Source organism: Ixodes scapularis, unplaced genomic scaffold (genome assembly GCF_016920785.2).
Source record: "Ixodes scapularis isolate PalLabHiFi unplaced genomic scaffold, ASM1692078v2 ptg001708l_1___fragment_3__unscaffolded, whole genome shotgun sequence".
NCBI classification, from domain to species: domain Eukaryota; kingdom Metazoa; phylum Arthropoda; class Arachnida; order Ixodida; family Ixodidae; genus Ixodes; species Ixodes scapularis.
In genome coordinates, this window is record NW_024610188.1 from 12,242 (window position 1) to 36,011 (window position 23,770).

Genomic DNA, 23,770 nt, shown 5'->3' on the forward strand with positions numbered 1-23,770 from the left:
TATTGCTCCATAGAGATCATAAGAGTAAATATCACGAATAATTTGTACACACTAGGCACATTGGAACATTTCTCAGTCACGCAGACGAAATAATTGGTCAGTTACAGCATTTTTATTTGAAATTCGCGGCATTAAAAACGGTGTTAAAACCGCTTCGTACGTGTATTTATGTGGACTGTCGGACACTGTTAGCGCGAACACGGCGTCGACGCTTTCCAAACGACATGTGGAACACCAAGAGAGACGGCAAGAACTACGCAGTAACACTGGGTAAGTAACTCCTTGTGCTTGCAGACGATCAAAATAAGTTGAAAGTCACGTAATATAGTCCGACTTGCAATAAATAAGTACTGCTTTATCCTTTCTGCTCATGAATATGTGCGAAGATGCTTGTTCTGTGTTCAAATCATCATCGGCTCGCTCCAAATCGTTGCAAATAGGGAGAAGCCAGAGGACAGGTGCGCGATAAAAACTGCCCAACATAGGAAATAATAAGAAAACACACGTACTTTCGTAGCCCACGTACTTTATTATTTACGTTTCGAACGTTTTTTTTAACCGCTCGTAGAGATAAGCACCAGCGGAATGCTGGCGAACTTTGAACCCACTCTACATTCCTTTCGATCGTTATTTTGCTTAGAATCGTCGCTCGTTTCTACATACCTGCCATGGAACAGAGGTTTGGGCCTGAAATATAGCGAAGCTTAGCATCGTTCAGTGGTAAAGGAAAAAATGCTGTAACTAAAGCAATTACTCTTTAACAATATTAATAAAGGTACATACTACCCGGTACAACCGAAATAACAAAAGTTATTAATGTTATTTTCCGGCGACGAGACAAAATTCACGCGCGAATACACAGGAAGACTGAAAAAGTAGACTGCATGCTGGGCATGCTGTCTGCTTCAATTTGTAACCGGAAGTCCCATAGACACTAGCGCCAGCTGAGCCTCTAGCGTTTATTGTAATAACTCTATGCTCAGCAGCCTCACCAGTTTTATTTTAAAATTAATGCAATGATCGGAGCTAAGTAAATTAATCATAACGTAATAAACATTGTATAAAATAATTCTTATATTAGTTAAGTTAGTTGTTAACAATTTGTACTCGAAAAACGAAACAAGAAGCAGATAGGTTCAGTCATACTCTCGAAACCCAAGCTCGAAACCGCTCGACCAATCCAAACTCTCATAAGGTTTGTCCGCATATTCAAACAATTTCGCCGTTGTTCCTAAAGGCGGCGTGCGGCATTCTACAGCGCACGGGAACGGGTACCTCGGTTCAGTCGTTTAGTCAGTTTAGTCGGTTTAGTCTCAAGCCAGAGAACACACTGGCGCCATCTATTGGGAAGCAGTGTAAACTCGGCGGTCCGGCAATTTTTTTTTATTTCTCGCGCAATATCCTTTCTTTTTTGGCTCGAAAAACTTTTGTCAATGTTATAAACGAGCCTTTCTATGGGTATTACGCACATTTGACCTCGGAAATCCCGCAAAACCTTCGCTTTTGTGAAATGCAGTTCTAGGGTCACCGCATAGATGGCGCCACAATGTCAGTGAGTTCCAACGAGGTAGGTGAGTTCCCTCATTCTAGAAACATTTAAGAAGTTGTAAGAGATCTCGTCTCTCTCAGTCGTACTCGGTCGCAAGTAGTGATGGGACGAATCTTTATCCGAATCGAGATTCGGAGACGAATCTGAAGATTCGGAAAGATTCGGAAAAGTAGCCGAATCTTAAGCGTTTCGGAAAAGTTCGGAAAGATTCGGAGCGTTGCCATGGTTGCCAAATCACGTTGATGTGTGTTTCAACTTTTCGTGATATTAAATTAAATAAATTCTACAAAGTGCACGAAATAATATTGTAACATAATATTAGAGTAATAAATAATATGTTCCGCTTTGTTAATATTATTTTGGATGTTTATCGAGAACGGTAGCCTAGCCAGACATCGCGGAAAAATTGGTTTCGTTTCCGGATCACGACCAAAATAGGCATGTTGGTGCACGCACGTGGAAACACATGCGCATGTTTCCATCGCCGCAAGAGATCGATGCCGTACATGCTGTTCGGTACAGACACATTTCGTGCCCATAATTACTATCGCAGTGGCACACACCACATAAGTGAGTATGTTCAATTCGATTATCTCCAACGAGTGCCCACTGAGGTATTTCTATTGGAACACGGGAAACAATCTGAAACTCCTGGTTAATGCAGGCTTTCCGATTTAGTGTTTGTTTCCGAACAATGAAGTTGTGTTGGACACCCCTGTGTTGTGTTTCTTTTTTATCAAATAAAGTTCATGTACACAAAACTTGCTGCCGAGAACGGAGAAACGACAGTTTTTCTTAGCCACCGGTGCCAGTACGCGGCCTAAGTTGTGACGAGCAACATTCATCTCGCTCTCGCGCCTTACAGGTACAGACATACGCAGCTCTAGAGAAGGAGACGAATAATTTCCTTGCCTGAATATATATTTATTGTGAGTTGCGCCAGATTACATATAATACACAGCGTTTCGCTACATTTCACCGATCACCGCGAAACCGCACAGAAAGCGAGACCGTGCATTGGTTAGGCCTACGCCAACCACATCGATCAGCTCAGCTGGACCTGGGCGCGTGCCAGGGTTTACAATGACAGTACAGGACATACCATACGTTGAAATAAACAAGACGATATCTGGTTATATGCAGGAACAGTATTTAAGAAGCGCACAACTGACCGCATACGCGAGGTTTACAACCTTCATGCTGCCGCCTGCATCCAGCGACGAATCTGACGAATCTCCGAATCTGCCGAATATTCGTCGCGAAAAGTTCGGAAATTTCCGAATCTGTCCGAATCCGAATCTCCGGTGATTCGTCCCATCACTAGTCGCAAGAGTGTGAACGGGCCTTCAGTCGTGCCGTGTGCCTTGTACGCCGTGCCGTGTCCTTGTACGCCGTGCCGTGTCCCTGTACGCCGTGGTCACTTCCCTCCACTGCGTCCTCAGCAGGATGAGTGCCTGTAAGTATTGCGGCTTCAAATGCCCCGAGATATGCCATCATTTTTCTTCGAGACTCACGCCCCTTGCTTTCCTGGTTTTGACTTTTAGCATTTTCCCAAGCGTCTCATACGTTCGCGCGAGAAAAGTTGACGAAACTTCGTTTCAAACCTCGTCCTGGAACTGCTACAGAATGACTGCGCTTGTATTTGCCGGGCGCAACTCACCCTGTCGTGTTTCAACTTGTAGCTGGGAGCTCGAGCGGTCCGCTGGGGACTACTCCAAGCACCCAGAGCAAAGTAAGTACTGTAATTTTTTTTTTCCTGCGCTTAATAGTTGCTTTTTAAGTTGCTTTGTAACATTGTTGACGTTCCCTTGAGCTACTACGTTCTGTGATTGTTGGTGGGCGGTCACCTGCGGTTATGGAATTGTAGTCTGTCTTTCGGCTGGTAGTAGCAGCAAGTACTGTACACCTAATAACGAAGGCTCCCTCCTTGTAACTTCGGTTGGTTTTCAGAGCTTGTAGGTGTTGGCTGACACCGGAGCCATGTTGCAGTCGTGTGCGTGCAGAGAGACCTTACCTGTAATAAAATGGTGCTGCAAACAACTTCACGGAAGCGCAGCAGCGAAGTGTGTGGTGTATGTAGTACCTCAGAATGAGTAGTGTCCAAGGGCAAACGCGGCCTCCGAAAAGCTTGGACGCCGAAAGGCGCTTGAAAACGAGCGACTGAAAACTTCGTATTAGGATGCTTTGCCAACTCTGAAGCCACTTGACTTTAATATTTGCCGCCATTTACTTGTACTTTGAAAGTACATTGTATTTACAGTAGTTTCCTTCAAGTGCTTTGGACCCGGTGTACTTGCTACTTTACTTCAAGTACATAACCTCTAATTTGTCTTGTACTTTACTTCGAGTACTTTTTAGAAGTACATTACCCAACACTGACATTTGTGCTGATGCAAGGATCAGCTGTTTTATGCTTATGCTAGGATGGCTATACTATACATGCCTCTCACGTGACGCCTTGTGGCATCGAACCAGCCGCCATGTGTCCATACCGTGCTCCTGTGCCCATACCTTCTGTAGCAAATATTTGGCATGAAATGTGTTCTTCTCGGCAAGCCTTGACGGGAAGAAAAATATTAACAGTGTGAAATGTGTGCTGCAGAAGGTACGTGCACAGGAACATGTTATGAGGCAATGGTGGCTGATGTGACATCATTGCAAGCTGTGTATTGAAATTAACTTCCAGCATCCTTGTTCCCCCTGCCTGTTTCAGCCCCTCTCTGGAGCAGTCCCGAAAAGGACTTTGAGGGCACCAACCCCCACCAATCGTCTGGGCAATCCTACCCTGAAGCGTTCGGAAAGCCTCAAGGAGAACCTGGTAAGACGGTGCCGTTTGTTGCAAAAATGTTAGAGGGCAGTCTAGTCATCTTGGATCAACTTGCTCTCTGGGTTCTGCCTTCACTAAACATCGGCCCTGCTCAAAAAGTGTCTAGTTGCTTAAAATGCCAATTAAAGCGAATGGCTGATTTGATCATTTTGAGAAGGACTGTTAGAAACAATCCAGTCTCCATTATATGCCACTCGTATAGGTGTTGGTGGAATGTGAGCTGTCTTGATGGCTCCTAGGCCAGGTGCCAGCCTATGAATAAGCTGGTGGCGGGTTCCACAATCTGATGGAGGCCTGTTGTGGAGAAGGCACCGTGTAACTGGGATTTCACCTTTCACGAATAATCAAGAGCCCCAGATGGTTGTAGTTAATTCTCGGTACTCCACTTGGGCATGTCAAATGCCCTTCGTTGGTTTGCCGTGTAAAGCCACCAAATTCAACTTTAAAACGGTGTGTTCTATCAGCCAGTTTTCACGGTGATCTGTAACGTTTGGCGGTTACAAAAAACCGAAAGCGTTATGTTCATAGGGAACCATATAAAGACTTCAGCCCCCCGGCAGGATTTCAACTTTCCACATTGATTGTGAGCCAAGTGCTTTACCGACTGAGCTAGTGAGGGACAGCGTTTGCTCTCAACACGAAGAGAGGACTTTTCGTGCAACATTCGAAGTCTGTGCTCCTCGCGGCCTTGAAGGTGCGTGGGCAGTGTTATGCTGCACCATCTCATGGTGTTTGTCAGAAATGGGAGCGGATCTTCAATACAACACCTGCTTTGTAGCAAGGCAGTGCCATTCAGACGCCTCTCTTCCATCATGGCCAGGGCTGTGAAGCCATGGTGGAAGAAAAGAGGTGAGCTTGCCGAGAATGTAAGAAGTGGCAGAAGCAGCAGAAAGAGCCTTTACAAGGAGCCCCACCCCGCAGACTATCGCCAATAATTGTAAGGCCATCACACATTCTGTGCTTACAAATTTTTGTCAACATAATCAAACATGCATTTTTTTTTTTAATGTTTGCTGGAAGGGGCTTACTTTTATCTTCATCACCACTCTACAATGTTTTTCAAGGTTTGGAATAATCTGGGACAAGCTTCTTCCACAAAGCCCTCTACTCATTCCACTTTAGCAGAGCAAGTTCTGGGTAGGAGAAAACCACCAATGATGGCGCACAGCGAGCTTTGTGGGAAGGGCTCGTCGTGCTGTTTTAAATCTGTAACACACAACTGTAGCATTCTCAACTGTAGCAGAGTGATGCCAGGAAAGATGGGCGAATATATAACATATTTCCTTTTAGGACCACCACCCAAAACGACAGAGGGCTGCTGCTCCCACCTCAGCCGCCACTGCGGCAAAACAAATCATGGATCTCACGAAGCGCCGCCGGCGATCAAGGTCAACCTGCGACGTCGGCAGAGCACCATTGACATCGGCAGCATCCAGGAACGGTCGGTGCACATCTTTGCTGCTGTAACCATTGAAGTGTGGGCTAAGTCACGCTTGCACCTGTGATACTTGAAGATCACTAACCATTTCTGATCAGCTTGGCATATGTTGAGAGTCTCGTTCGCAGAAATTAAGTGTATCCTTGCGTTTAAGCGCTCTCTAGTGCAGTAGCACCAGGGGTAGTTGCAGCAGGCATTCCATTGCGATAACCTTTTGTTTTTCTGAGCTGGCATGTTGACTGCAATAAAGTACAAATGTCATTGGAGGATAATGCATGTCTGTACGTCTAACAGACTAATAAATATCCACTCTGTAAACAGGAAAAATGCTATGTGTGTAAGGATATCTGGAATGCAACATTTCCATGCAGCAAATTGTTTTGCTTGCAAAGAATCCTGCTTCCTTCTCAAATGAAAAATGGTCAGTTACCTTTCATGCTAGTACATACCTAATCATGACCAACATTGCACCCTGAATTCGCTGGAAATGCAGGACCTGCTGTAACAGCTGTAACTTGGGATTAATCGCCTTCTGTGCTTGCGAACTTGGGGACCGAAGATGAGCAGCACAATGGAGTTGGCAGGATCTAGCTTCTTTGATAGAGGGTGTGCCCATGCTTGCATCTTCACACGGAAACCGCCTAAACCAGCCATCTTTTAAATTGGTTGATTGCTGAAATCTGTGAACAGTGTCTTGAGCTGCAAGACATTGAACAGCAACCCTTGTTGCTTTTTTTCAGCCCTCAAGGCCAGTGGTTCCACCTCCACGCTTGGTTCCTTGGCCTCCAAGCACAAAGGGTCTACCATGTCCGTGGCCCCCTCTGCCCCTAAGAGCAAGGGCTCCGGCAGCTCTGCTGCCCTGGCACCGTCTGCAGCGGGCAAACGCAAGCCGTGGGACCTGCAGGGGAGGGTCAAGGACCTGGAGGAGCTGGTAAGCTCCCTGGCCGGGGACAAGAAGGAGCTGCAGATCCTCCACAAGGAGAAGGAACAGCAGGTTGGTAGCACCTTGCTGACGTTCCGTTACACTGGACTAGTCCAGTTTGTACTCAAGCTTTTCTATCTTCGGGAACCCATACCTGCAAAGAGTGTGGAAGCCTACGGACCATATGAACAATGATGCACCTACTATGCTTCGTTTACCCTTGAGCCTTGACTGCAGCCAAGGCTACAAGAGTCAGAGCGCAAGATTTCGGCTTTCAGACATTCTTCCACAGGATGAGCGCTTGTGCTAGAAAGGCATTCCTGAAAGCAAGTGGCATGGATGCTAGCTCACACATGATGCTTGGCTGCAATCTCTGCTGAAAGGGCCACTGAAAAGAAAATAATTTTTTAATCAGTCTGGTTGGGAGGGAGACTCAAATCAAAAAATAGATTTTTACGCAAAAATTTTTTACAGCAATACAGTAAAAACTCGTTATAACAAAGTTGAAGGAGCGGTCGTAATTATTTCGTTATCACCATTAGTTTGTTATAGCCAATGTCCATTTCTTCCCACTATTAGCAAGCAAGGGGAATTATGATTGCTTTGTTATATCCATTAGTTTGTTATATCCCGTTTTGTTATAACGAGGTTTTACTGTATTGACGGCGCGGGATTTAGGTTCATGACGTCTCAGAATGGTCATACTCTTTCCACCTGAATTCTCCACCTCAACGTGACGGTCAAGCCGATCGACCCCTCCTCCACACGCTCGAAATGCCAAGAGAGATAACAAGTGGAGAGGAGGAGACTACCAACTCAATCACACCTTGCGTCGTCAACATTACTCTGAAAAAACTTTTTCACATAAAATTTATTTTTTGACACTGTTAAGAATGGAACCTTCGGCGACCTTCTTCCGCGTTTCAACGCTGCGGAAACGAGTCAAGACGAGTCCGGGACCGTCGCCCGCTTGTCGGGGCCTGCGCGAAACGAGTCCCGACGAGTCTGGGACCGTCGCCTGCGTGACGGGGCCTGCGGCAACAAGTCTCAACGCGCCCGTGACGTTGGCGGGACGTGTGTGTGTGTGCGTGGTGGTTGGTGCGCTCGGAAAAGGGAGAGAGGCATGGCCTAACTGCGGAGAACTTTGGCTACGTCGCACTGGACGGCGGACTTTTCTGCGTCGCACTTGACGGCGGGTTCCTGCATCGCACTGGCTGCCCTGGCGGAGAGTGAGGGAGAAACGGACCCTATATAAGGCGGAGCGCGAGGCTGCTCCGTTGTTCTCTCTCGGATTTGACGACTGTATCGCTACCATGTAATTAAACCGTTCGTTACGTTACCAAGTCTCCCACCTCCACTGAACCCCTGGGTTCTTCACTTAGGGGAATGGACGTCGTCTCGAGCCAGGAAGCCTCCGGACGTGCGGCCAAATCCCCGCCTCGAACAACACGCGTGTCCCAACTAGGCTGTTTAAAAAAAAAAAAATTTTTTTTTCAGTGGCCCTTTAAACGGACACTGCAGGGTATTTAAGAAAGGGCAGTACCCAAAAGAGTGAACTTAGAAGCTTCGGCTTAATATGAATGAAATTTACAGTGCATACTGGGTTGCGAGGCAGAATGCAGTGCAAAGTTTCATCTGTGTACAAGAATTGTGATAAAAATTAGTGGTTTCAATCGGGAACACAGATATTGTTTAGAAAAGCTATTTTTAGAAAACTTGGATGATAACAAACTTTTTTCTTTACTAGATATGCAGCGGAATGCCTAAAGAGGGCAGCTGTAAAAAGTTTCCAAAATGTAAATTATTTTATGCTAACATCGTGCTGAAAAATCAAATCAATTTCTTGCCTTTTATCTCGTTGACAAAATCTTAAACATAATTTATAAAAGACATCAACAAAGTAAGAAAACAATGCCACAGCGGCATTGCCGATTAAATTCCACTTAATATAGTTTTCCTAAACTGAAATTCATGCCAAAAAGTGGAACTGAGAGAAGCATGTTCAAGGCGCTCTAACCTCTACCTTTTCTTTAGCGTCAATGGACCAAAAATAATTTATTTAAAAATAACCATGCTGTGTAAACAAGTGAAACTTTTTTTAATACTTTCTAGGATGTAGATGGATGTCAATATGGCATTCTTTAAAATCAACTTTTTTGCAGATATCCTTTTTTCTCTGTACTGTCTTCCCTTAAAAGACACGTGCAAAGGAAAAAAACATTTTTTTTAAACAGCTTAGATGGAAAAAGGATATCATAAAACAATTTTACAACAAAGAAAAAAAATTTTTAGAGCTATATATACGGCGCTACAGTCAAACGCCGCTACAACGACCGCTTCTACTACGAAATAGCCCGTACAACGGGCTATTTCGTCTTATCTGCTTTATTGGGGTCATTAAAGTGTGCGACGGGTATAACGAAGTGGCGTGTATAATGAAGAATTATCGCTGTCCCACACGCTTCGTTACACAGGCGTTTGACTGTATACGAATTTGTAGTTGGCGCCGGGAGGCGCCGCGGAAAAGTGGCCCTTATTTATCACGTGACGGGCCCATATTTGTCACGTGGTGCTTGCGCTCTTTCAGAAGCTTCCTATGGCCTCTAAAAGTAACTTATTCATCTTTGTTTGAAATATAACAAAAAAAACTAAGATGAATAAGTAACTTTTAGAACCCAAAGGAAACTCCTGTAAAAGCACAAGCAGACGTGACGCTGGTCAGATGACGGCGGCAGCGCCCCGAAGCAGACGAACTTGTGCGACGGTGGCGTGGAGAAATGCATTGAAGTGGCGTTATGCAATGCTCGGCGTGCGGCGGCGCACAGGCCTACCACGTGACCAGCGACGGCTCCTGCGGGCGCCAACTACAAATTTGTATAACACCGTAAATATATCTCTAAAAATTTTTTTCTTTGTTGTAAAATCGTTTTATGATATCCCTTTCCCATCTAAGTTTTAAAAAAAAATGATTTTTTTTTTTTGCATGTGTCCTTTAAGCTCGCCAAGATATTTATATGTACATGCCGTGACGCAAACTGCCCAGAACACAATTTGTGGCTACAAGTTCATTTTCTTTCTGCCCGAGAACAGTCAATAGAGAACCGGCCGGTTTGAGTCGGTGCTCGCTTTCTTCTCCGTGGTCACGTGCTCTTCCCTGTGGTTTAGACACAACCTCCAAACATAATCAAAGCCGTGGGTCATCGAAGGCACACTCAGTGCTAAAAAATAGACAGAAAATATGATATCCATTTTTTGTGGCTTCTAAAATGCTGCAAATACGTTAATTAAAAAAATATTGCACAGCCAAGTGACTTCTGGTAACTTTCTCCTCTATATTTCTTCTTCCACCCCAGTCCAGTTTCGGTTTCAAGCAGTTTTTTTTACTTTATTAAAAATATGCGACGCTGTAGCAAAATTTTGATTGGGTAGTCTTCTGTCACCATAAAAAATCACCTGGCAAAAAATTTAAAAAATATTTTTTGGGAGTGTTAGTAACCCTGGGCGAATGCAGTATAGGTAGTGTTTTTGACTCCAGTTTGCTGAAGTTGTGCTGCGGAGAAGGTGCCGTGTAACGGAGCTTTCGGATGCACGTCAAAGGATCCCCAGGTGGTCAAGATTAATCCTCAGCCAGATGCCCTTTGTCGGTTTGGCACATAAAGCCCCCAAATTTGACTTTTGCTGAAGTTGTACTTTAACTTGCAAAACCTTTTGAGGTTCTGAGCACTTGGGTATACCTTTCAGTGCATTCTATACCTTTTTCTTTAGTAATTGATCCCTTCAAATCAGGAATGATGTCAACTGGATAAATCAGGCTCGTTGTTAAAGCAATATTCGCCTAGTATGACAACACTTAATTTGTTGCATGACTTCTAGTGGTGCATTCTTTTGCTGTCATCTCTTAGTATTTTTCATTGGGAGGGATTTTCTTTTTGCTTTGTTCCCGTAAAGGCTAAAGCTCCAAACTTGCCTAAATCTAGAATGCGTTATGGCAGCATTTTCACTGGACATCTAACCTTTAGCCATTATTACTCAACTTGGGCAACGCCTTTCTTTATTGACCCGATGGATGAGTCTTTTCCGGAAGATTAAAGGGCTCATCTTTCAGTACTTGCTCTTGTACACCTTGCTTGTCTGTATTTCTTTGCCCATTAAAACGAAACTTTTACATCAATTTTCTGTGTGCTGTTTTGCAAGTATTGTCTTCATTCTGACTTCAGGTGGAGGTGCTGATAAAGGACAACTCGGAGCTGCAAGTGCAGCTAGAGCATGTCAAGAGGCTGACACTGGAGAATGACTCTCTGAAGGAACAGCTCAGGTAAGAATTAGAAAGTGCACTTGGGAAGACTCCAGTTCCTGTCATATTTGTTTCTATGCTGCCACAATGTCGGCGAAGTTAGTTTCATTTAGTCAAACCGCAGCAATTTGTCGGCATTTTTATTGAGAGGGATGAAGTCCAAGCAATCTTTACAATAAGAAATTACTTAACTTCTCAGATACTCTACACAATGCACTTTGTTGCCTGAAGGCATGCTAAGAATGAAGTTGTAAGCTAATGTGTCAGCTTTCACCTTATCCTGGTTCTCTGCCTCCGAGCCGGTGACATTTTCAAAAATAACTTGGTGCAACAGTGCAATTAATATATAATGTAACCTTCATACGCATATTGTGAAGAGATGTGCAACACTATGGTTATGTTGTACAATGTCCCATGTTTCGGTCCTTTTTATCCTAACAGGCACAAGACCAACGAGGTGGCAAAGGTAACAGCCGAACTTGAGAGCACCATGACCAAGCTCGAGTGCTGCCAGAGAGAGAAGCAGTCCCTACAGGAGACGGTGTCTCAACTCACCGGGAACTATGCAGGGCTACGAGCGGAACACTCGGCGATGCAGGTTTGAGGTCTCCATTTTCTGCCTGCTGGTTTTGTTGCAGGGTGCCAGAGGCGTTCTGCCTCGGAAATGTACTAATGCAGAGAAATGCCCCTAGAGGTTTCTTTTCTGCAATAGCCTACTCGACAAAGGGGATTCATCACGCACCCAAATGCCCTTCTTTGCTTCACCGATTCTAGCTAAGGGGGGACATGGGTCAAATTGAATGGCAGGTTTCTTAAAAATTGTTTTTTGTAACTTGTGTTTTTAAAGTTTGCTGCAGTTTTAGCAAGTTTCTATTTTTGTGGATCAATATTAGTGCTATAATAATTTTTAACATCTATGCAGGCTGAACTTGCATTGAAGTTTATATGCCATTTTCTCAAAGCACAAATTTTGGCCTCTTTGCAGATTTGCAGGAGGTATATCTCAGCATCTAGGACAGATAGAAATAAAATATATTTTTGCAATATGTTGCTAAGTACGCGAGGCATACAATGTTGAGAGCAGATTTATTACTACAAGCCTAGGAAATTTTTCAACTCATTGTTTTATTTCTTAGTTGCAACACACTGAACACTGACCTTCAATATGTTTAAAAATTACTAATAATGGTTAAATCTCTAAAGTAATTCTAACATTGTATTCCTTATACTTTGTAGTGTCTAGCCTTGCACCAAACACAATTTTTTGTTCAGTGAATGTTTTTCTGTTTCTGAAAGCAAAGGAGAGTTTTATTTGAGGACTGTACTGCTGACCGAGAAACTGACCAGATATTTGCAATCGGCAAGAAAAACTGAACAAGCTTGTGCACTTTCATTCAGTTCCATCAAACAAAAAGGATGAAAGCTCCAAGGCCAGTGTTAATTTTTAAGGGCAATTAATTTAGCATGACTGAGCTGTCGTCTTCCTAGTGGATTTTTTTTTTTTTCATTAACCAATATTTGCGAGGTTCTGAATTGTAATTGTAAGAATATTAAGGTAAGACATTTATTTGTGTGTACCCGAGCATCACACATCGTCCTCAAGTTGTCCCTTACAGGGATGTCCTGTGGATGTGTATAGGATCTGTGCTGCTAGCTTATGTTACTCCAACTCATTTGGAGCTTCCTCAATAGGATAGGTTTTTCGAATCTCCTGTTCTAGGACATCTCCAAGGTGTGTGTTATCTGAATCTTGCAATGAATCTCATTCCTTGTCTAGGGCAAATGTTAATTATGTGACTAGAGCTTCGGTTTTGCCTTGACTTTGCTGCACATTAAAGATGTACAAAAGATTTTTCTTCGTGAAAAAGGGACACCAAAGGTGCACCTTTAGGTGCAACGTACATAACATTGCCATCGGACTCACTTGCAATACTTTTCGTTTACGCTGTTTTAAGTAGCCTCGGTTTAATTTGCAAGGCCCTCATAACATTGTCGCAATAAAGGATTGGATGGTTATGATGCCCTCGGAACGCTTTTGTTGATACTTCTCTATGTTCGCTACCTCCACGGGTGCTATAGATTTGTTTAATTCCTTCTGTGCGTGCTGTAGCTTTGCGGTGCTGCAGCTTCTGTGCTGATGAGATTCATCTGCTTGCAGCTGCTGCTTCAAAACGAGCAAGAGAAGTGTTCGCGGCTTGCAGAGTCTCTCCGTCAGAGCCAGGAACGGGAGGCAGAGAAGGACCGGCAGCTGCAGGACGCAGAGATGATGCGTCGTGACCTGCATAACACGCTGCAAGAGTTGAAGGTGGGTTGCACTACGGCTCGATATTTTCCTGCGCTATGCAGTTAGGGTTTTTCGCTGAGATGAAGCTTCTTGGTTCGTGCTCGATTCTGCAGATGTTGATTGTCACAACGGATCCACTGCATTAAGCACCATAAATTTTGCATCCACTATGACGTGCCTTCCTAAGAACAGTGGGTGCACATCGATGAGGCAAGCAAACTGGAGAGGATGAAACCACTATAACGAGGATTCTCACGCTGGGTTTCTAGGAGCCCAGGGTTTCACAGGTTCCAAAATTTCCTTGGCCACAAGTAAAGTTTCAGCGCTATATGGGAAATCCTGAGCCATTCATGGATGCAAAATGAAACACGCCCTATTTTATGTCCAAGGTTTGCAGAAACCGACCTTATACATAAAAGGGGTTCTTGGGCTCTCAAAGAGGCTCTTTGGCTCTTGGGTGATGCTTCTACTGGTATTGTCATTTGAGGTGCTGATGTAGTGAAAGTTGACCAAAGAAGTGACTTCCTTAATCGGGTGGTTCTCTGCTAGGAAGCGTTCGTGCCTCGCCATAGATTATGCTTTCAGGTAACCCGTAATGAAGAGTGCTCACTATTGCACGTTGCTCAAGAACTGCAGAATCTTTGTTTCAAAAACGTGGCAGATCACAGTCATTGTCACAGCGCGTCGGAAAGCTGCTGCCTCGTGAGTGTCGGTCTGCTTACCTGTTGCGCAGTTTGCGTGCCAGGGCTGTTTCTTGTAAAAGGAAGAAGCGTAGCCTTGTGCGCAATCTAAGAATTAGCAATATGTCTAATAATTCGTTTATTTTCATCTCCATTGATGGTGAAGCTCGAGGGAAAAAAAGTTGTGAAATACCGCTTACAAGGCCCTCGACCCCGTACATAGGCACAACAGCAGAGGTACAGGAAGAAAAAAAAATGCTACTTCATGCGATAGTACAAAACAGGTGGATAATAACGCACGCAACAAACAAATAAAAAAAGATTGAATAATCCTGGAAACATTAAACAAACTGCCAGATCACTGGCATTCGTCATGGCATACACTGACCATTGTATCATATTGGGAGTCTTGTGTTTCCCTCTCAGGGAAACATCCGCGTCTTCTGCCGGGTGCGGCCAATGCTTCCGTCGGAGGAGAGGGAGGGCGAGCGCCCGAGCCGCATCTCGTTCCCAGACGAGAAGACGGTGGAGCTGGTCAAGCCCGACACAGAGGTTAGGGCACCACTGGTGTTCTATTGCATTCTTTGGAATACATAATTGTTATTGTGGTCAGTCTACCAGTGAACATTGAGGGGAAGAGGGAGCTTGCACTGGTTGTAATATGCCAATAAAGATGGCAGAGCTTGGTAATGAAGTTATAAAATGCCAGAATCAAAATTGCAAAGAGGAATCTCTAGAAGAAAAAGCATTTTAAATTTGAACAGACTCAACTGTGCTGGCATGGGTAGATTTCGCAGTATGCCGAGACAGTATTTAATTCCTTTAGTTCTTTCTGTGCCACTTACTGCATTTATTAACAGTACATTGCAATAAGCTGCTTCTCGAAGTTTATACTAGAAGTTGTAAGATGCGATAGTTTTATGCCCATCGGTGTTAACTAGATAAAAAAAGTTGTGCCCTAACCTTGCATTGAGATCGTGGCGGAAATACACGAAATAGTGGCAGTGTCTGCTACTGACAAGACTCCCTTATCTCGTTTAGAATTTTTACAGGTTTTTCCCAACTCTCAGCTGAGTTACATCTCAGTGTTGAGCTCCTGCACCTTGTTAACTTTCCTCTGTGCTCGTCTCTGATAAAACAGGGCCAGTTTTTTTATAAAATCGCAGAGTACCATATTTGCGTGACCGACCAGTTGTTCCCTTTCTCCAAGCAGAAGGTGATGGCGTTCCCCTTCGACCGGGTCTTCCCGGGCTCCGCGACCCAAGCGGAGGTCTACGAGGAGGTGACACACGTCGTACAGTCTGCGCTGGACGGCTACAACGTGTGCATCTTCGCCTACGGCCAGACCGGATCCGGGAAGACCTTCACGATGGAGGGTCCGCCAGACCTGGACCTGGGCTGCCCAAACGACTCGCAGCTGGGGCTGATCCCCAGGGCCCTCCAGCAGGTGTTCATGTCGGCGCAGGAGCTCCAAAACACCCATCACTGGGAGGTGGGTACTTCTACGTGCGTAGCATTTGTAGGGCCACCTCTTCGGGGTTTTCGTGTCCGTGGCACGTAACCTCTATGTTGACGTCACGGTGTTCGTAACAGCTGGTGTCTGACAGTGTTGCTGTAGCTATCAAGAGTCCCAAGAGAAGCTTTGACTGGGCAGTAGTGCACTTGGATCCAATAGCTGCCGATCAGGGTGTGGTAAAGCCCATGTGCCATAATTAAGCATCTTAAACCTAGGGCAGTGAGTGTAACTCTCCACTGAAAATCAAAGCACAGCCAAACAATCGTCTACTCTTTACATCCATACTGTCCGCAATAAGCGGCACTGTTCTGAGCATCAAATCTGACAAGGGTTCCTCGCGTGTGTCTTCTAGTTCACAATGGTGGCGTCATACTTGGAGATCTACAACGAGAATGTGCGAGACCTCCTGTCGACGCGCCCCCGGAGCAAGCAGACCGCCTGCCAGATCAAGCAGGAGAAGGACGGCTCGATGATGGTGACCAGCGCCACCAAAACAACTGTCACTTCTCCCGAGCAGGCAAGTGTGGCCCTTGTTTGACCAAGGTCACCAATGAAATTTGGGTTTGACAGCGATAGCTGTTATGGACTCTTCCCGCCATTGGGAATGACATCTGTTATGTCGTAGTTAATGTAGTAGTTGGCGTAGTAGGGTGTCCGTCGATCCTTCCAAATCCTTAAAAGAGATTGCCCGCTGCATACAGGAATTGAACCTAGGTTTGCTGTGTGCGAAGCGGAGGCGTTACCATTGAGCTACGTCGCAGCATTAACAACCCGCTTTATACTTGTGATTTATGTTGTACTGTAATGAACGGCCGTCCTGGAGACCCTGAGGCGTCCAATCCCATAGACAAGCATCCGGGGCAGAGCGAAGGGGCTAATGAGCGACCTCAAAAAAGCAAGCAGACGTGGAAGGAGAGAGAAAACCTTTATTTTCGCTCAGAGTCCAGAGCTCTTATGTGGGAAGATGTCCATCGGTTTCAATGTCGAAATACTTGGACAACAGTCTGCGGCGAGGCGAAAGGGCAAACAAGCGGCTTCCCTCGAAGCCAACAGACATTGGCGGTGGTCGACATACCTTTTCCCATACTTCCCAGGCTGACCCCCTCATGCCAAGTGCCCCGCACCCAATTACCTTCCCGTCGGAAGAGGAGGCAGTGGCACTTGTGTTGTGGGCTTCACGCCGACCCCTCGGGGTACAAGGGGAGGCGTCCTTGAGACGGCTGGTCTGCATGGGGTTGGTGGCGTGTGTGGGGGAGGAGTTAACTTAGCTACCCGGAATTCCTCTGTGGGGAATGTAGGGAAGAGTCCCGTTAAAAGAAGCAGATTTCTTCGGGACTTTTCGTCTTCAGATTCTGTATTTCTGTCCTCTACAAATGTAAACCTGTTGTCAAAAGCGGCCCTGCTTGGAAGCTCCTTCTGCCCGATGCCCTGGTCGGCACTTGGCTCCACCAAAACCCAACAAGGATAACCCCAGAGCTGTTACGGTACCCAATGTCCACTGCTCGCGCTCTCTGGAAAAAATGCGAAGAAATGGCCTATAACAGAATGTCTTATCACTGTCAGCGCCAAGAGCTTGTGCCGGGAGATGGGGTTTCGCATGCTCCTGAACAAAAAAATAAACGAGCGTTCGGAACAAAATGGTCACTTCTATTCTGTTTCGAATGCTTTTGTTCGAACGCGATGCCGATGCCCACTGACTTAGCCGTGACGCGTCTCACCTGTCGCTGTGACTGTACTTTGAATTAACGCGGGACTGCTCAATTTCTTGGTGGTCTTGAGGGAAACTTGGCAAATTTAATTTCGATATAGGCTCTAGTTTTGTTATTTCCTGTGAAGCTTAAAGTCAAAGTTGCGCTGCTCATGCACCATGCAAAAGACTGTGATCACTGCAGACACAATGACAGAATTATTATCATGCAGACATGCCTCAAGCATGTTCAAAGCATGTTTCTCGTACATATCTATGCTTCAACATGTCTGCAGACAGTATTTTGTAGAATGTATTAGCAATGTGACTGCGGCTTCACAAAGTCTCTTGGCATGAAGCAGTTCCACAAACCAGGGAGACGGCTGGAAGTGTTTGGCTTAGTCATGCATAGCTCACCTAGGCTTCAAAAGTTGTGCTTACTGCTTTACAAAAGAGGTAAGCGGGTAGTTCCATACATGTCAATTCCTTGTTAAGCATAGTGTTGAAAGGTGCAAGAGATTTACTGTATGAACTCTGCTATGGCCGATTGTTTGATTGAGCTTGTGCAATGTCTGCGTAGATCTACGAGCTGCTCCGGCGGGCTCGCAAGCATCGGGCTGTCGGGGCCACCCAGTGCAACGAGCACTCCTCCCGCTCGCACTCGGTCTTCCAGCTCCGCATCACGGGGACCAACCGCCAAACCGGTGTGGGCAGCCGAGGTGAGTGGTCCCCAGTGGTGGACACGGTTCAGTATTTTTTTGCTACAGCTTCGCTCCTGGCTAGCTGACTGGTTTTCCTAACGCACAAGACAGTAACACATGTTTTCTACAAGGTTGCACGAAGTTCATTAGTTTACTGGAATACAAAAGTAATTCGTTCTTGGCAGAGCAGAATTTCTTTTAAGGCAGTTAAACAAAGTTTAAACTGCCCTAGAAATAAACTGTTAAACAGAGTTTAACAGTTTCCTTTCTATTATACAATCTCCATCTTGCAACCATTGCTGCTTCTTGAGACTTTTATTCTCTTTGCCTACTGTACATGTCTGTCCTGTTTGTGGCACCCATCTAACCTGTTCCAGATGACTTGTTTTTCATTGTGCAGTTCACTTCCTTTCACTGCAAATGAAATGCTTTCCCATAAAGTGCCACAGATTATGTGAGACAGCTGCTGAAGTTTGAGGCCTGCTGATGTCTGCTGCCATACAGCAATAATCTCCAATGCTGGTATGTGTGTTTGCAGGCCTGCTGAACCTGGTGGACCTGTGTGGCAGCGAGCGACTTGACGAGTCCAAGGCGGAGGGTGCCAGGCTCCGGGAGACCCAGCACATCAACCGCTCCCTCTCGAACCTGGGCAACGTCATCCTGGCACTCTCCCAGAAGGTTTGCAATTTGTCTTCTATAAGCAACCTCCTTTCCGAATATGAGTTGGCTGCAGAAAGGCAACGCCTTCGAGAAAATATCTACAAGAAAATGGGCACATTCCGTCTGCTTCTCTCAAGGGTTTTCCCGTGCTCTCAGTGCAGTTGGGATGCGAACATCGCACATAGGAACATGCTGCTATAAGTTTGTTGCAATGTAAGGTTAACGGGAGCCTCTCCCGCCAGGCTCTTCCCCAGGATTGGCAGTTTTCTCATCTCGGCATTCGCTCTGCTAATGTGGAAAGACTACTTTCATTTGGTTACTGTATTGTGAAACAAACTATTACTAAATTGAAATGGAAGTGGCATCGGGGGAGCACCAGGGGGAAGCAAATAAGTAGACGTGGGTGCTTGGAGTGTAGTTGAGCAGCAGCCTTCTAGATGCTCCTGTCAGTTTAGTGACTAAACCGCAAAGCTTGTGCACTCCGGGGCATGGACTCGCACTTAGTGACGGGTTGCTCCAGACTGTCACTTATTCTTTCAATTGAACTGGAATGTAAGTGTGGTGGTAGAATCATTATTTTGAGCAATGGTCGTTCCCCTTCTTTGGCAACTACAGGCGGAGCATGTGCCATACCGCAACTCCAAGTTGACCTTCCTCCTGATGGACAGCCTGGGAGGGAACAGCAAGACCCTCATGCTGCTCAACGTCTCTCCCCGTGAGAAGAACCTGGCAGAGACGATCAACTCGCTGCGCTTTGCCACAACGGTACATACTTCTTTGCGGTTACGTCCCTCTAGGGCAGTGGTTCTCAAATGGGGGGGGTCTGCGAAGCATTCTAGGGGCCATGAAACCCTGCCTTATCAGTAAAGCCTGGCAATAAGTTTTTTATCAGGTTGAGAAGAGACATTCCAATTTTTGGGTAAGTTTTCTAATGTGTATATCAGTGAGAGAAGTCTACTTCACATTAGTCCTTAGTTATACCCATTTATAAAATCATTATCGTAATTAACATATACCTTTCCCTACTCCTCACCACGAATGGGGTCCTCCATCATTCCTGCCGATCCACGGGGGTCCGCGAAACATCAATGGTTGAGAACCGCTGCTCTATGGTTTCGTAAAGGCATGGCGTGTTGTGTGCCATGTCCTTCAAGATGCAGGTGCCATGGTTGTGCCAAGCTAAAAAGTGGCAAAACAAGTCCCAGTCAGGGGCCAAGACATGCCAAAAATAAAACTGGTACTGCTCAGACTTATTGCAAGCTCCAGTAATTTTGCTAAATTTGTTTTGAAAATGGTGAAATAGTTTCGTGGATAATAAAGCAGTATAGTTATCCGCCCCATTTGAAAAGGCCGCCGTGACTGGTGGGCTGGTGACGTCTCCAGCCAACTGCACGGCGTCCTTTTGCGTGCATTCGCAGGCTTAACTCACTTGGCGTCTCAAGCTTGTTTCCTAATTTACCGTCCGCGTTCTGAGCTTGTGGTCTGCGACAATTGTCCACAGCATCGCTCGCTTCGTCAAAGTCTTAGACACTGACCACAGCAGCGATGAAAGCGATGTTGGAAGCTGCTCATTTGACTATGACCCGCTGGCGACCAGCGACGGCGAGTCGCGGACGAACTCGCCGTGGTCGGTGTCGTCCGTGAAAATCTCGCAGGATCATGCAGGGTGGATTGGGGAAGGTCATAGGCTGGGGGCAAGAGCGAGAGTATCGTTGGGGTAGCAGAAGAGCGCAAGCGGTTTTGATCGTATCTTATCGCGGCGAGGCGAGCTTAAGCAATGAGCGTTTTTGATCACGTGGTCTGTGGGCAGTATGGTGACTAACTTGGGCAGTGTTGCCTGGTCGCCAGATGAAAATTATAAAAATTTGTAAATTGATTATTGCAGTTACTAAACCTCTGAAAATCAGAAAACTTGGTGTATATAATAAGTAACCAATAAGCATTTGAAGAATAATCTATCCATTTAATTTTCGTGTCCTAGCCCTTTTAAAGATTTTCAAGCAAGATTTGTCACATTGCAATGGATCATTCAGTCTTCGCCCTTAAAGCCGCACATGCTTGATTGTGCTGCACAGATTGAAAAATGTTCTCTATTCTTTGTACCCCTTGCCCTCCTAATCTTTCATGTCCATAGCTATGACATGGCATATTTTATTAAATGTGTATGGCATTAGTTAGCCTCTACACCTTGAAGAGTTTAGGCACCAGTGTTTAAGGTTTATGCCTACAGCTTGAAAGATGTAGGCATCGGTGTTTATTATAGCTGGGGTACTGGAAAGTAAAAATGGGTAAATCTGCAAGTCTTGTAGAAGATTGTTCCATGTGTTCTTAGTCTTCCTCTTCTGTTTGTAGGTGAACCAGTGCGACATCGGGACAGCACACCGGACAGTGCAGGCCTCGTCCCATTATTAATGGCCTGCTGCCATTTCATCTTTTTATCTATATTTGTAAACAGCCGGGTAATGCCCAATGGATCATCTTTTAACTAGCGTTTCAATCTTTTTTTAGTCAAGTGCATGTACATACTGGCAGTTTTTATGTATAGTATATTTTTATGGATTTTATGAAGTGTTACGTACTGTAACCTCATGTACATACTCATTGTGTCGCGATTTTATGAAGTAACGATTTTATTTGACTTCCTGAGATTCTCATTTTTGCAAGGTTGGGCAGACACTTCAAGATGGATGTCTACTAGATCTATGTTCTTGCAGACACATCCATGTTGGACAGAAGGCAGTGCTTTTTGTTTAGTGAGACCTGTATACATCTGCAAAATCGCTTGCTGCATTGCCATGGGATATTCTGTCCAGAAAGACTATCCCAAGATATTATGACCTTGATAAAACTGTTTAGCCTACTGACACTGTCAGCATAGATATGTAGATGTTTTTCCCCCACATTCTGTGTGACCGAAGATTTTACTTCTGTTTCTCTGTTTTCATGGCATTTAATAAACAATGCATCTCTTTCTGCTTGTGATGCACCCAGCTTGTGGAACTAGCGGTGTTGCTTCCTAGGGCTCTGTATGCTGACACTATGTAACCCTCAATCATTAAGACAGTTGTATGGGCCAGGGGTATTACTCTCGCAGGATCTCGAAACTGACAGCAACTGCCAACATGTAGGCCAAGCATTTCCTAGTCTGCTGCCATTGCAGTATCGCCCAGTTTACTTGATTTCTGACGGTAAACCTGTAGATTACACTCAAACCCGGATATATTGAATTCGAAGGAGATCATAAAATATTTCTATATATCAATAATTTGATATACAAAAATATGTTAACTTAAGCTCCAGTTGAAATTTCCGCGCGTCTCTGCTAATACCGAAAGCCGCGACAAACGGGACCTTACCAAATGGAGCCGCTAAATAGTTTTGCTTAGTTGTGAAGATCGCAAACATTGCCGTGTTTACGAGACTGTGTTTGCGATCGTTTCCACGCGCACGACCTCCACACAAGATTAGTGACAAAATACAAATTAAAAATTAAAAACAAAATTTATATGTCTATGTTTGCTAAAACGTCATTCGCTCATGTCGTATATACCCCCCCCCCCCCCCCCCCCCCCCCCCCCCCCCCCCCCCCGTGCACATATGCTGACTTGGCGGTCTGCCAGCCCTGCAACGCGAGCTATGCGTTCGCAGCGGGTACAATCCGATTGTGGGAGAAGCAACGGGAGGCTGTGCTTCATTCGCTATGTTGAGTGTCCCTGCCATGGGAGTTCGATACAGAAAAACAATGCTCCTATACAATTATATGCGATTTTCAAGGGGATGTTTGGACTGGTTGATATGAACAATAATTAGAAACACTAGGGTGCGATATAACCGGGCTCGACTGTAGCACTTGGTTCAATGTCAGATAAACCTTGCCTTTGTTACCTTCAAGTTTAAGGGTCTTTACTACTTTGACAAACTTTTTCGAAGTTGAGTAACATAAAAGTTTGGGTTAGTTAGTATACAGACCTAATAAAAAAACAGTGAAGACAACAAAGTAAAGGGTTACTGACAAAGCTCGTCACCCAGTTGCAGTTATTTTTTTCAAGTCTTCAGACTTCCACCAAAGGCAATAGTGAACCATTGGATAGGGCCACTCCCCACCATGGTACTCTTTCACAATGCTGTACACCAAAATGTGTGGAATTTGCAGCAATATTTTGGCAAAGGGTAAATTACCTATAGTACCTTTTGAACACACTTTTACTAAATGCTGTTACACTGCCAATTGTTGCAGAAAGTGGTGTCAATTTTCAAAACTGGTTGTAAATTTTGTAACATTCCGAAATAGTCAAAAGGAGTCTATTGCCATTTTAATCCCCTTTATGCTTCCTAGGTTTCATGCTTTTCATGCTACCTCATTTATTTTATTTTTTTTTTGTTCTCGGGTATTTTTTTTTACTTACCTTCATTTGCATATTTATTCCTCCTGGAATGATATTTAGATGTTGGTGATGGGTGTCACTAGTGGGTGTCACTTCTACAGATTTGTGGAGTCCATTGTACCCTACAGTTTTGAAAAGCCCTTGTTGCACAGCTGTTTTGCGCAGATCTTGGCAGGCCTCTTCATACCAAGACGAAGTCGCCCACTCATCGTAGCATTGGAAGCTCGGTGTGGCATATCAAAATGCTTTTTCATTCAATGTTTCTCTTGTTAAGCTTCAGTCCTGCACCTGTCCCGCAATCCCGAGCGGGCTGTCAGCCTTCAGCAACATAGCTTTTCCCAAGATCATGAAGAAAGGACAGGCTGCATCCTAACCCTGCTGTGTAGGACCGATTATGATGTGCTACAACAGCCTCGAGTGAACATTTCCTGCCACCTGGGAAGTTGGAGCACATGCTCATATACTGTTTGCCTCGAATGGCACAGTCTGCTCGGCCATTTGCAGAAGGATGCTATGGTGATGTGAATCGGGGGGGGTTATCCATGGTCTTCTGCACCTTTCAGTTTGCAGCTACAAAACGGCAACCTTGACATTTCTAAACACATCTCTACTGAGCAAAGAGATTACACTTTTAGCATCTTCCCTACCTGGTTTTGCTGCTGTTCTCTCATCAAAATGGGTGGAAAAACCGTGCAAGGCCTGCAGGAAGTCCTTGATAGCCTTGGGTGCCCTAATTTTCACTTGTTCTTGCAATTCTCCTATTAACCCATGGGTGACGAGTGTGATGGTAGCGGATCATGGTCATTTAGGCTCGACAAGCTGCAATA

The 23,770-nt window shown here is 45.1% G+C and overlaps 1 protein-coding gene across 1 annotated transcript; it reads left to right on the forward strand.

Moving 5' to 3' along the window:
• Nucleotides 1-2,901: 2,901 nt before the first annotated feature.
• LOC115324016 (carboxy-terminal kinesin 2) lies at nt 2,902-21,576 on the forward strand. The gene is made up of 15 exons (XM_040223662.2): nt 2,902-3,005; nt 3,232-3,281; nt 4,263-4,367; nt 5,667-5,817; nt 6,555-6,808; nt 10,954-11,051; nt 11,472-11,628; nt 13,189-13,335; nt 14,421-14,546; nt 15,208-15,486; nt 15,863-16,027; nt 17,778-17,916; nt 18,437-18,576; nt 19,174-19,323; nt 20,911-21,576. Exons 1-15 carry the CDS (start codon nt 2,996-2,998, stop codon nt 20,968-20,970), a joined length of 2,031 nt encoding a protein of 676 aa, XP_040079596.1. The 5' UTR covers nt 2,902-2,995; the 3' UTR covers nt 20,971-21,576.
• The last annotated feature ends 2,194 nt before the right edge of the window (nt 21,577-23,770 follow it).